The sequence below is a fragment of the Haliaeetus albicilla genome, chromosome 12 (genome assembly GCF_947461875.1).
Source record: "Haliaeetus albicilla chromosome 12, bHalAlb1.1, whole genome shotgun sequence".
Taxonomy (NCBI): Eukaryota; Metazoa; Chordata; class Aves; order Accipitriformes; family Accipitridae; genus Haliaeetus; species Haliaeetus albicilla.
In genome coordinates, this window is record NC_091494.1 from 17220302 (window position 1) to 17233271 (window position 12970).

General features: G+C 35.2%; 1 protein-coding gene across 1 annotated transcript in view; it reads left to right on the forward strand.

Moving 5' to 3' along the window:
• The window catches only part of TRPM7 (transient receptor potential cation channel subfamily M member 7), a 61375-nt gene that overhangs the window by 14781 nt on the left and 33624 nt on the right, over positions 1-12970 (forward strand). The window contains exons 2-5 of the mRNA XM_069798320.1: positions 7801-7880; positions 10279-10317; positions 10784-10982; positions 12656-12869. Of these exons, the coding sequence (XP_069654421.1) occupies positions 7801-7880; positions 10279-10317; positions 10784-10982; positions 12656-12869 (532 nt within the window). The remainder of the gene's footprint in view (positions 1-7800; positions 7881-10278; positions 10318-10783; positions 10983-12655; positions 12870-12970) is intronic.

Below are 12970 nucleotides of genomic sequence, written 5' to 3' on the forward strand. Positions count from 1 at the left end.
TAAAAATTTAGTTAAAAATATGCTGGATTTGCTGTGAATTTCCCACTGAAAGGCCTGTGTATTGCAGTTAGAAGATAACTTTACCAATAATGTGGGTAAAGTGGATTGATTTTGAATGTAATAAAAATGTCCCCAAAATATTAGGTCTGTGCGTTTTATTCTGGTGCATCAGGATTAAAAATAATTACTTCAGAATGTTAAATTCTGTATATGAATTTATGGTCTTCTGAATTAAATGAATCTGAAAAAAAAAAATAATCCCCAAACAGCTTAATTTTATGCTTTGTGATTGTATGGTGGAAAAAATTCTCACAGAAGCAGCCTGTTCTCCAAATAGCACATTGGAATCATTTTTGTCAAGTTTGAGAGCTCTGTAGAAGTCCCTTTTGACAAATCCCAAGTATTTGCATCCAAAACTGCACGTGGATTTGGTGAGTTTTGTGGTGACTGTGTTACATCAGAGAAGAACTTGATGAAACAATAGCTACTCTGTTAGAGACCTGGATTGCTGCGAAAACTGTTTGGAGCAAATCTCCTGAACTGTTTAATAAAGAATAGGATTGTTGAAGGTTTGTTTTCGGCACTAAGGGAGCCATTGATAGGAAGATTCGTATCTTTGCTTGCTGGCTCATTTGAGGTCTGATTCTGAATACAGTGTGCAGGAGAACTGACAGAAGGCTTTCTCTGACTGCTCTTTTTCCTTCCTTGCTTCCTCAACATTTTTTATATAAAAGAAAACCAGTAATTTTTTTTGCTGTTGAGCAATGTATTTTCAGGACTGTAGCAGTATTTTCACTAGAGAAGTCTTTAAACCCAGAAAACTAGAGCTGTTTGGTTTCTTATGAGTCAAGTGAAGCCAGGTGAACCGTTCTGCTCAGAACAGGATCCTCAACATAGCAGAGACACCTTTCATGCACGATGGGTCTGCCTGTGTCTGAGCCGGTCAGTTTCTGTGACAAGAGGTGCCCCAGTGGGTTTGGGAAAAAATAAAGGAAGCAACTTCTTCTTGTAGATGAGGCTGGTAGTTGTTTCAGAATAATACTGAAATAATCCCGATGTGGACAGCAGGTAAAATATCCTTGCAAAAGTTTTCATTTGGAGTGGATTAAACAAGATAAATGCACAGTCCTTCTCATTTAGAGTGACATAATTCACAGTGAGACATTAAAGCACTCTGTATAAATATTATTTGGCACTGTGATAATATTTGGGCCTTTTTGTCTTTTAGCTATTGCACATATCCATACTTCCTGTAGAAGTTGCTTAAAGTTGATAAGGTTGACTGGTATTCTAGTTATTGAATCAGGAACAAATTTTGTAGGCTTTTTGTGTGTGTTGTGTATTCTCTGGACAGACAGCACTGTTATTCTTCAGCAGAGAGTCTTTTAAATATAGTTTGTAATACTAGCTGGCTAAATGCTTTCTCCCCCCCCCCCCCCCCTTAAAAAAAACAAAACAAAAAATCCCAAACAGTAATTATAGAGGTATGTAATTTTCCTTGCAAGGAAAGCAAGTAAATTAAATGTCTGGGGTTTGCTGGAGCCAAGAGTTTAAAACAAACATTAGCAAATATGTGGCATCAAACTGACTACCTTTTTCTTTTTTCCTCCCATCCACTTACTTACCTAGCGTTAGCTGAAGTTCTGGAGACTTTTGTCAAATGATAAATATTTCCTTGAGGAACTGAGTTGTGCTCTACTGGTACTGGTAATACAAAATTTTAGGTATTTTCTTTGGGAAATGTAGGCATAACTGTCTTTCAGATAACTCCCCACCCCATACACAGAGGCTTAGTTACTTAGCTCATTCTGGGATGCACATTTTCAGTATCATTCAGTTAATTTGTACTAACGACAAGTCCAGGTACTTTGCCTGGAGCAGGGTTCTTAGTGCCTTAAGGCTTTGAAGCCCCTGCTGGAAATACTTGCAGTGAGAGCTAGCATGCATTTTATTTATGGCATCTCCTCCCACAAGAGGTTTTATGAATTCTGAACTACTTGATATGTATTAACTGAATTGGATATCATATTCGTCCTGGTTGTTTGGCTTTATTTGGTTTTATTCGACATATTGAGTATAAAAGCAATAAGAAAAGGTTTGTTTGAAATTTCTGCCCTTCAGCCATAAGTGCAGGAGCCCAGTGCTCAGTTAGGGGTTAGTTGGCTGGGCAGGATCACAGTTCAGTCCCATGGTATAGCACGTGTTTGGCTAATGGAGTGGGTTTCTTAGATAAGAGATCCTCTTGTAAATCATGAAAAGAGTGTGTGCGGTATGTATAATCATGTAAGAAGCAGTAACTTGTCAGTGGACATTTCCTTGAATAGACAAGCTAAAGGACATTTGTAGTACAGAATGTCTCTTAGAAATGTTTGGAAATTTATCTTTTTGGTTCTAAGTGACCTAGACAGATAGAACTGGTCTATGGCAGTGCTAGCATGAGTACTCCTGCTGCTGTTTCCACTCTATCTTCTTGTTTTCAGGCTTGCTGAAACTTTTCACGTATTTTCTTTTGCCCAAATGGAAACCTAAGCTTTTTGGGAAATTGGAGGTGGTGGGGAAAGAATGTAGAGCTATTTATTTTTAAATAAAGGACAAATAAAATTGGAAGATCTTTTCCTTTAAAAACTATTGCATATATTGAACTGCCGTATGGTGTAAGTAAAGATTTGAAAGATTAAATACGAGATGCTGTAGAAAGTGATATGACTTCTGAATTTGAAACTGAGGTCTATGCAATCAGTAATTGAAATCTCTATTATCAGCCTTCCACAAAAGTCACAGTTTGGAATATTATTTTTTAATCTGATTCTTGATTCAGTGGCTCAGCTTTATAGAAAGATTGTCAGCAGAACTGCTGGGTTGGTATGCAGTATTGCAGGTTTGAGAGCGATATATTTGGGATAACTTAAATTTTAGTTTTGTAACAAATATTCTATAACTTAAGAGCCTCCAACAGTATACAGTATTACAAATGAGCAGAAGGAATAAACTGGGATCCTTTTTTGTACATGAACAAGTTCGTGATTGTCAGCTATACAGTATTTTATACCTGCTGTATTTGTGTTCGTTGAAAGTCATGCAAGTTTTGAGATCTTGCCAAACAGGAAGGCTTACTTTCTATATAGAAAATAATTCAGACCAAACTTGGATAATCTTGGAGAACTTCACAATAGTTTGATAAGGCTTTGCCATGGTGTTGTGCATCAATTGCTGCCCTGTTAGAACTTAGTTGTCTTATTATTTTAATATGTTGAATAAGAGGCTCTTATAAACACTTATGCGAGTTAAAGGGGGGAGAGTAGTAGGTAGTTATTTTTCTTTTTTCTGAGACCTGATCTGATACTGTGCTTTGGTGATTGCTTCTTTTTGTTCGTAACCTGCCATATACAAAACCTTAAATTGTAGTTAACTTTGTGTTAAAAGTTTCATTCTACAAGGAGACTTTTGCTAAAAATACCCATCGTGAATTTCATGATGCGTTCCTTGCATCTTGAGCAGGTACACTTAAATAATTTCTATTATTGGTGCTTTGGAGTGCTAATGCTATTGCTGAATCAAAAATAGCTAATGCTAAAACGACTATGGTAAAACTCACCTGTTGTAAAAGGCTGTGGGGTTATTTTGGCATTTAGATACTTCCAGAAGTTGGAAATACTGTGGTCGAGCACATTCTCTTCAGTTTGTAGCTGAGCAAATACTTGTGTAAGTTTTGTTTCAAATAGCAGTTATAATTATTTCAGCACTCATGAAACTGTTATGAAAGGACTTATTTATTGGAAATAGTTTAAAGTATTTCCTTTAATCGTGATCCCAGGGTGAGTATATCTCTTCTAGCTAATTGAATCAAATCTATGTGCTTTTTGTTTCTTGAAGTTCTTTTAGAAGTACCGAAAGACACAGTGAACTTTGTTGTCTGCTCAGAAATCAGTACAACCAGAATGAGGTATCTTGCATAACCCTCTACAGCTTAAAGACTGAGCAAAAGCCTTGTTGGCCACTTCGGGACTAGGAGTTAGTAGTTACTGTAGTACATCTTCCAAAAACTTAAAGTTAAGCATTTTTTGGTGTGCATATGAGATCCTGCCAACATTGACTACTAAGAGGTCTTAATGTGGTGAAATTTACATAGATAAGTCACCTGTAGGAAAATGATAGTGAAGGTCGTTCTGGAGTAATATTAATTGTATTAACATTTTTCTTGTAAGTCTTAAATTTTATTTCACTTGAGAGCTGTGAAATGCATGGGAGAGAATCTGGAAAGCTAAGGTTTTTTTCCTCAAGATGCAGGTTTGAAAGGAAAGAAAGTAAATAGTTGAAAAACAATAGCTCGTTATATGTTGATACTACTTGTGCTTTTTGCTAAAATCTGGCCATATGTTTTGGGGGGAGGGTTCATAGTTCCTTTTTTTCCCCCTTTTCTTCCCTTTTTCTTGAATAGCAGCACTACAGAGCTCACTGTATTGAGAGTTCCTGACCCATGTTGCCTGTAACCATCATGTAAGGTACGCCTTCTAAAATACACTAGCAAAACAGATCACTCCAATCAGCAGAAGTTGCCCCATTACTGGAAGCAGAGTTTAAGAGTTGTAGTTGTGTATGCTGTAGAGATGATTGAAAAGCTTAATAAGAGTAGGCAATTTTCTAAAACAGTTGGGTAACTTGCATATTGATTTTTGACTACTGACTTGATCTCCTATTTTAACTTAATCTTTAGCTGATAAGGAAGTATTTCTTAGAGGTAATTGCTGCAACTAATTTATCTTAACAGTGTCCTCACGTCATCTTCCTTTTTCGGGTCATCACAGGAACATTGTGTAATAATAGTTCCTACTGACACAGAAGGCAATACCGTGTGTCAGTTCTTCCTACATTTTTAATGTGATCTTTACCCATTTATGGGAAATATCTCTCACTTACTCTGTTCTCTGCTTCGTTTGCTTTTTTTATTTTTTTCTTTTTTTCCCCCTCCCCTCAACTGGAAACAAGACTCTGTAATTGGCAAGTTCTGTATAAAACATCTTACGATAAAGATTAATCAGCGTACAGGAGTGCTGCTGGAGAGAGTCTAATTTTATCAAATGAGAAGTTCCAAGTATGTTTTAGTAACATTATAGAGCCTCCTCCACGTATATAGCATAGATGTACACATGCTTTACTGAAAATACTTTCACTGCTGAAGAATAGAGATAAATCCTTGATGAGTGGTTAAAACGGTACATCCTTTAAGATAAAGATTAATCAATTGTCGTTTGGTGCAGGGTATTTTTTGTTTGTTTTATTTTCAGAACCATTTATTATGAAAAGTGGTTTTGCACATTGTAAGCCAGTGTTCCTTGTCCCCAGCTTTGATCACCACTTAATAATAAAACAATATTGCATGGAGCAATTAATGCAATTACTTGTGGTTTATATACTTCAGATTTCAATATCTAGCATGTTATGCCTGTGATAGCTTGCTTCAAGGTGTGGTTCTAAAACATTTAAATGTTAAATTACTCTTCTTTATCTTTTTATGTTCTGGAGGATCTGCAGAGTTCACATGTAAGCTTAAAACTACTGCAGTGTTAAAGTAATGATCAATACAAGACCTCAGTTTTAAGAAATGAAGAACAAAAATACACACCCATAAAAACAGTGGGTTCACTCAGCTAAGCAGAAAGCAGCTTCCAGAACTGGGATTCATATCACAAAGGCTAAGGCTTAATAGTGTTAAAAAAAAATACTATGAGAGGAGGAAGCTAATAATTTGGACTACCTACTACATGTATAGTTTTACATATAGTATGATATACATATATAAATGCACATATACACATATATCAAATTTATTTTTATAACACTGCTAATCTTCTGATAAAGGTAGAGAAGAGATAAAGCTTTTTTGAGCCCAACTCATGTAGGGCACAGGTGTCCTAGGAAATACCCAGCTCCTTTGTGGAAGGTGATGTGCTTTTCTTTTCTTGCCCAAGAACTGAGGAGAACGCTACTGAGAGATTAGAGATTAATTTTGAGGACAGCAGCAGAAGAGATATTCTCTTTCGCAAGCCTGTTAGAGTCAGTCACTTCAATCTTCTGCTCCAAAGGAGAAGGAAAAAACCAAAAAAGAGGGAAAAGCATCATAAATGTAATAGAATCCTTCATAACACCATGTTTGCCTATAATGTCTAGTATCCTGCTTTTCTCTTGTTAGGCCTTCTTTCTTCTTTGCAACAGCATTCTTTCCTATGTATAGGGAAAGGAGGTAGGACAGTAGCAAATAATGCCTTTGACTATTTATTCTGGGTGTTTAAAATATTAATTTAAATGTAAAATACATGGTGTGAGTGCTCATTCTGTTGTTTACAGCTCTTTTTCCCCACCATGATTCTTCCCTGTGGATTGTGCATCTACCTTTATCCTACCCTTCTTTCTCTCTTGGGAAGTGCCTGTACCCTGCAACTTTCCATCCTCCTTGGAAGAGACTGGTGGCCCTCTTAGTGTGAAGACAGAAACTGGAGCAGCAGTTTGTTGCTGTCTTGACAGATTCATAGTCAAAGTTCACTAAAACAAAATACTGGAAGAAGATTATGATGAATAACGTGGGAAAGATCTGCTGAGTCTGGGAAATGTTTTGAAAGAGGGTGGGCAGTTAAGCAGTTTTCCAGGGGCCTATATTAAAAATAGCTGGTACATTCTCACTTGTAATAATTTCTCTGTATTATGTTAAACTGATCTTGAAATTGCAGTGAGTGAAAAAACCATCCACCTTCACTGAATCTTGTTATACTAGATCTGGAAAAAAAAAAAAAAGTTAATTTCTTCGTTAATTCCACAGACCTCTATTTAGATACCTGTGAGTAATATACATCAGTCTTCCCCCCCCCCCCCCGTTGTGAAATAGAACAGGTGTGAAATTTCTCAGATTTTTCTAAAGGTAAAAAGTAAACGTAGAACAGGGCATGCTGTTAACAATGAAGAAATTTTAATGTAAACTTAATAAGGATATAAAGCAATATTGCATAAGGGGGCAAATTGGCATCCCCAGATTTTTTCTTGTTTTTAATTACTAAAAATCATGTCTGAGTTCCTTTCCCAATGTATTGCTGAAACATGATGTAGACACTGGGCATTATGCATATTGTTTAGCATGTAATCCTGAGATTATCATGTAAGATAATGTTACATGGTTGTTTAAAGCAACTGAAATGAAATTATAAAAAGTTTCTTGATGAAGAACAAAGGTAATGACCTATTTATTGCTACTGGAAAAGATTGCCAGTTGTGTTAGAAAACGTCCTTACCTGCAATTTCAAGATGAAAATTTTACTTTAATAAAGCGGTAAATAGATGAAATTACTGTTATCTCAGTGTAGTACAGGTAATTTTTAGAAATTTTAACTGAAATTTTTTTTTAACTTTAGCAAGGGAGGTAAACAGTATATTTTGAAATGGTTTGGGGTTTTTTGGTACATCTTCATTTGCATATTGCAAATTTTTGCTATTTAAATGTTAGTTTTGAAAAATACAACTTTGGATTTTAAGGGATTTGTGTGTAAAATAAGTTATGTAATGATTCTGGTTATCTCAACTTTTAGGCAGTGTGAGATGTTGTTATAGTGCCATTTATAGTTTTGTTAGTTTTTGAGAGACAGCAAAACATTAAAACCAATTTAACTTTATGTTAGACACTACTTGCCTTTATCTTTAAATAAAAAAAAAAAACCACCTCATATTCTAATTCTTGTTTCCTTAAAAAGCATTTTTCATTGCCAAGTTACATGATTTATATTTTATAATACTGTTACACTTTTTATTTTTCAGTCCCAGAAATCCTGGATAGAAAATACTTTCACGAAGAGGGAGTGTGTGTATATCATACCAAGTTCAAAAGACCCCCACAGGTAAATGAGAAATGATGCAAGAAGTCATTGCTGCTCTTTAAAATTAAAAAGAAGTCAGTATTGTAAAGAGAGTGTATAATGGATTTTTGGACTAACTACTTTATCTGTATAAAATACTGTCTTCCGTTCACTCTTTGGTGACTGGGCATTGTCACTCTTCATGTCCAGCCTGGATTTTTTTTTTCTTTTTCTGAAAGTACTTTGGCTCTGCAGAAATCTCTAACAAATGTTTTCCTGTTCTCTTTGCTGCTTCTTACCTGTCCTCCTAGTGGTGTCTGCGGTGTGTGTACACTGTGGGGGTTTTGTAATTTTTTTTTTTTTTTGGTGGCATAGTTCTGAAGTCAGAAAGTTTCATAGAGATATCCTCTATTGGAATTTAAAGAACAGCAGTGTAAGTGTATGATGAAGTGTAAAAATAAACCTGATAGTGCAGGGAAAAAGGATGAAGAATTCATAGAAGAACAAAGAAAAACAAGAATAGTGCTGGGAGGGAGGGAATTATAAAACAAAGGCTGAAGAAATATTTGCTTCCAGGGAAGATAGATAAAATAAAAACAGTTCAGATATTAAGAGATTTCATGTGGTATCTAGTAATTTTTCATCCTTAAGTTCTGTAAGGAAAAAATGAGGCTGAAAAATGGGAAAGTATGTTTCTAGAGAGAAGACTGAGACTAAAGAAGAATATTTTGCATATCTTGTGCTGCTTTTACCTTATGCTAAATTAGAGATGTGAAATCAAGCAAGTTAGTGATACCTCTAACATATCTAACTCGTAGAGTTTACCTTTACTAAATGTTATAGGTGTAATTTAAGAGTTTCTACAATGATTAAATTTGATGTGCATAGTCATGACATTTGTGTCGCATTAAATAAAGTCAAATGGAAAATAGATTCAGAATTGGTATTTTAAGGCAGTTTTGTCTCCCCAGAATGTTTACTATTGTCATTATGGATTTCAGATCAGCTTTCTTTTTTTAGCTTCATATATTTGAGAGCAGCTGAGAAACCTTTTCTTCTGAACTTCAGAAAACTTCTATTTCAGAGTTTTCCATTAAAACAAGTTATAAATCTCTTTTGTTCTGTTGGGGCAGAGTATTATTTTTCTTTTTAAGATCTTTGTTTTTACGCAGAAAAAGAACGAAGTAAATGCTGTAGAATTTTTAAGTTATTGTAAATAATTCACCTTGTTCCTTGAAACCATGTGACATGAGAAGCTTTTAGAATTTATAGCCATGATTGTAGCACATGGAAAATTTGCAAATGCAAACAAAGTAATTAGGAGCCTGTTAAAATTTCCAGAGCATTTCCCAAGGAACAAAATGATCTTCAACACTTGCCCTTTTAGTTTAACCCATTTGTAGCATACAACAGACTTCACAACTTTCCCATCAGATTTTGTCCTTCAGTTTCTAAGAATCATTTACAGTTGTTTGTCAGTTACATGTAAATGCATCAAATGTAGACAGGAGTATTTGGTATGTTTTGTTGATCTGTACCTTTTAGTATAGATAATTATAATTTAGTAACTGTTAGAGAACTATAGTTCAGTATTAAAAACATAGATGATTAATAGCAGTGTAACTTCTATAGCGGACAAAATAAAAAAATTGTTTATGCTCAAAGTCTGAAAACATTTTAAGGCTACTGTATAACATCTGTATTTGTATGCTTTTGCATACTAGCTCTTAACCATAATTGGTTAACAGCTGCTTATGAAAATTATGGAAAACAGTATTATAAATTTATCTGCTATGCTAATTTTAAACGTTAAGAAAGCTCTTAGCAGGAAAACACGGAAAATGTTCAAGATGGAAGAGGGTAGAAATTATATAATAAACTTTATGTAAAGATACTACTGTATAAGGCTTGTTCAAATATATCTTTTTCTGTACATGCAACTCAGAAATTATCAAAAAACCTTCCCAGACAGGCAGTTCAACTTGGATGTATATTAGAAGCATGAATTTGTAGGAGAGATGCAACAATGTGTAGTTAGAATGAGTCCAAGAAAATGCTGGTATGTAAGTTACTTCTTAGCATCTAGCAAAATGTTTCAGTTTCAATACCACAGATAATCCTGTCTGAAATATTCCTGGGCTTCAGATATTGACGGTTCAAAGCCTGAAAACCCAACTGAAGTCTCAGGACTGAAGCTTTTGCATGTTTATGTGTTTTTACTTGCCAAGTATACTACAGTCACATAAAATAAAGGCAGACAAGTTACCATGTTAAAAACGGGCAAACTTGGGCAGCATGTTTTCCGTTTGCTGGAGATCTCTCTTGTTCAGTAATCTTTCTGTAAGCACGTGAAGTGGTGTGAGTGGTCTGTCCCCATCCCACCCACCCCACCTTAAAACTGAAGCTGAAGTTTACTCATATCTTTAAATATTTCTTATAGATGCCTTCCAGGATGTCAGATTTGTCAGCAACTTGTCAGGTGAGAGTTCTTTGTAATTACAATATTTATGAGTATTTTTTCCATTAAATGAACACTTTCATAATAGGGTTTTAAAAAGTTTTGATCAATATTGCAAATGACAAGTTGGTGAAAGTTTAGATATAAACCAAATATAACTAATGAATAAAGAACTGTCTGCAGTACATAGATCACAGATTTATAAATGTTATATAAATTATTTGGCTTCAAAGAATGAGTTTCTTCTGGATTCCAACCTGCTATCTCAGTGAGGTTTCATATTTTGCATAATAATTATGTATTGTAATTAATTCTTGCTATAAATATTTATGGCAACAAAGCTTGCTCTGGAAAAGAGGTTTATGTAATATTTAGAGTCTGCTTTCTAAATCTGATGTATCTCTGTTATAGATAAAAGAAGTTCTTCTCTCTTGTCTTCTAATAATAGTATTTATTTAAGTATTCTAAATTATGTGGTTGGGTGCAGGTGCTGTTGTGGCCGCTTGGTCAGACAACATGCTTGTTTTACTGCAAGTCTTGCTATGAAATACTCCGATGTGAAGCTGGGTGAAAACTATAATCAGGAAATAGAAGAATGGTCAGTGGAAAAACATACAGAACAGACCTCTACTGATGCTTATGGTGTCATCAACTTTCAAGGTGGCTCTCATTCTTACAGGGCTAAGGCATGTATGACGTTTTCTTTTTTCTTACTCTAAACATGATGATAGAGATGGTGGATGCTTCATTTAACTTTTGAAATTGAAGGCTGAAAACAACGTCACCCGTATTGTGACAAACCGGTGCCCTCTACTATGCTAGTATTTTTTTATTGTGATTCGAATTCTTTCTAATTTCCATTTTTTAATTTTATTTTTTATAACAAAAGTTACTGAGATCTATCAGAATTGGATGTATTCATGTACAGGCTTACCTTCAAATTGCAAATGGTGATAAGAATTCATAATCACTTCAGCAAAACATTACATTAAGTATTCAGTGTCACTGTTTCAGACTTCATGAAAGTACAGCTTACTCATCTGTGCTGCTTGCTTACTCGCTACTGTTAAATTTTTATAGGACCTGTTAAGTAACATCTGCTATCTTAACCCTCTATTCATAGTTTTCAGACTCTGAAAAATGATTTAAAATTATGGATAGATGTGGAATATGCTTCTTTAGTAGATTTGTTCAAAATTATTAAAGCATAATCGTACTGATCAGAATAACTAAGTTTTTTGGGAGAGAGGGTTAGTTAAAAACAAGTATACCAATAAATGGAGGTTTGGAAACCAACTCCTAATTCACGAGTGCACATGTCCTGGAGAGGCTAGAAAACTGGAAATTCTGGCATATTCTCCACAACCATTTTGTAAAGGATTCCTAGTTGTGGTAGGAATGATTTAATGCTCATGCAGTTATAAGCTGCAAGGTGTTTTGATACAGTGTGGCTCCTATGGCCGAACTGAAGTGCTTGAATGAGGGAGCTGTGTTCTTTATGCAGCCAGCAGAGCCCGGAAGGAGAGTCCAGTGCTCTAGGTCAGATCACCTCTGTGGAGAGAAGGGCTCTTAGCAGAATTCTTTCATGTTCGTAATAGCAGTGTATAGCTTAAAATTGCTGCAAATCCTTTTCTAGGAGTACAGAAGTAGCAAGCTGCCTATAGTCATTTCTGTGCTTACTTCTGCAGAGTGCTAGTGGGGTTGCTAAAACCAGTTTATTGGAATAGTGATGTGTTTTTAGTTAGAAATTGATTCAAGTAGGGCTTAATTTCTGCAAAACGTCCCCTCCTCTATTGAACAGCTTGTATTAAAGATGCAGCAGTATTTTTAACTGATCAACTATCTACTTAATCTTATGCTGTTAAACATAGCGAGTTAAAAAGCTGCTAGTTTTGAAGTTTTCTGTTAAAGAATGTAGCTTTCCTTCCCACCAGGAATAGGGAATGAAAAGCAAGCAACTGTCTTTCTGTAAAACTTTTCACCGTGGACATGCAAGCCTCTCCCCAGTAGGTGGCAGAACTTTTATAATATTTCTGAATTCCATCTAATTTAGAGATCACTCAATGCTTTCATAAAGATTCATTTTTCTAGGTTACTGTGCCAGTAGGATGAAGTAACATAATCTTTCTACAGTCGTTGCCTTTCCAAAACTTGCTTTCAAAACTGTCTTGTCCTTAATTCTGAAGGATACAAAGTAAGCTTGTTCATTTATTGCATCTGCTGTGTTTTGAGAAAGTGAATTACATTTTCCATAGCCAGAAATAGGATACTATATCCTGAAATACATCCTGGTTCTTCTTTTTATGCATTGATTCTGTGATGATTTGAGAACCTTTTAACTCTCTTCTTGTGCCTGCAGTATGTGCGATTGTCATATGACACTAAGCCTGAAGCTATTCTGCAACTTATGCTTAAAGAATGGCAGATGGAGTTGCCAAAGCTTGTTATATCTGTACATGGGGGCATGCAGAAATTTGAACTTCACCCACGCATCAAACAGTTGCTTGGCAAAGGTCTTATTAAAGCTGCAGTAACAACAGGAGCCTGGATTATAACTGGAGGAGTGAACACAGGTAAAGAAGTACCAATGAATGTGTGCAGTTAAGTGGATTACAGTTTATAAGAGCCAAAAGATTTAATGGATGCATAGCTTCATTTTAAAGCGAAGTAAATT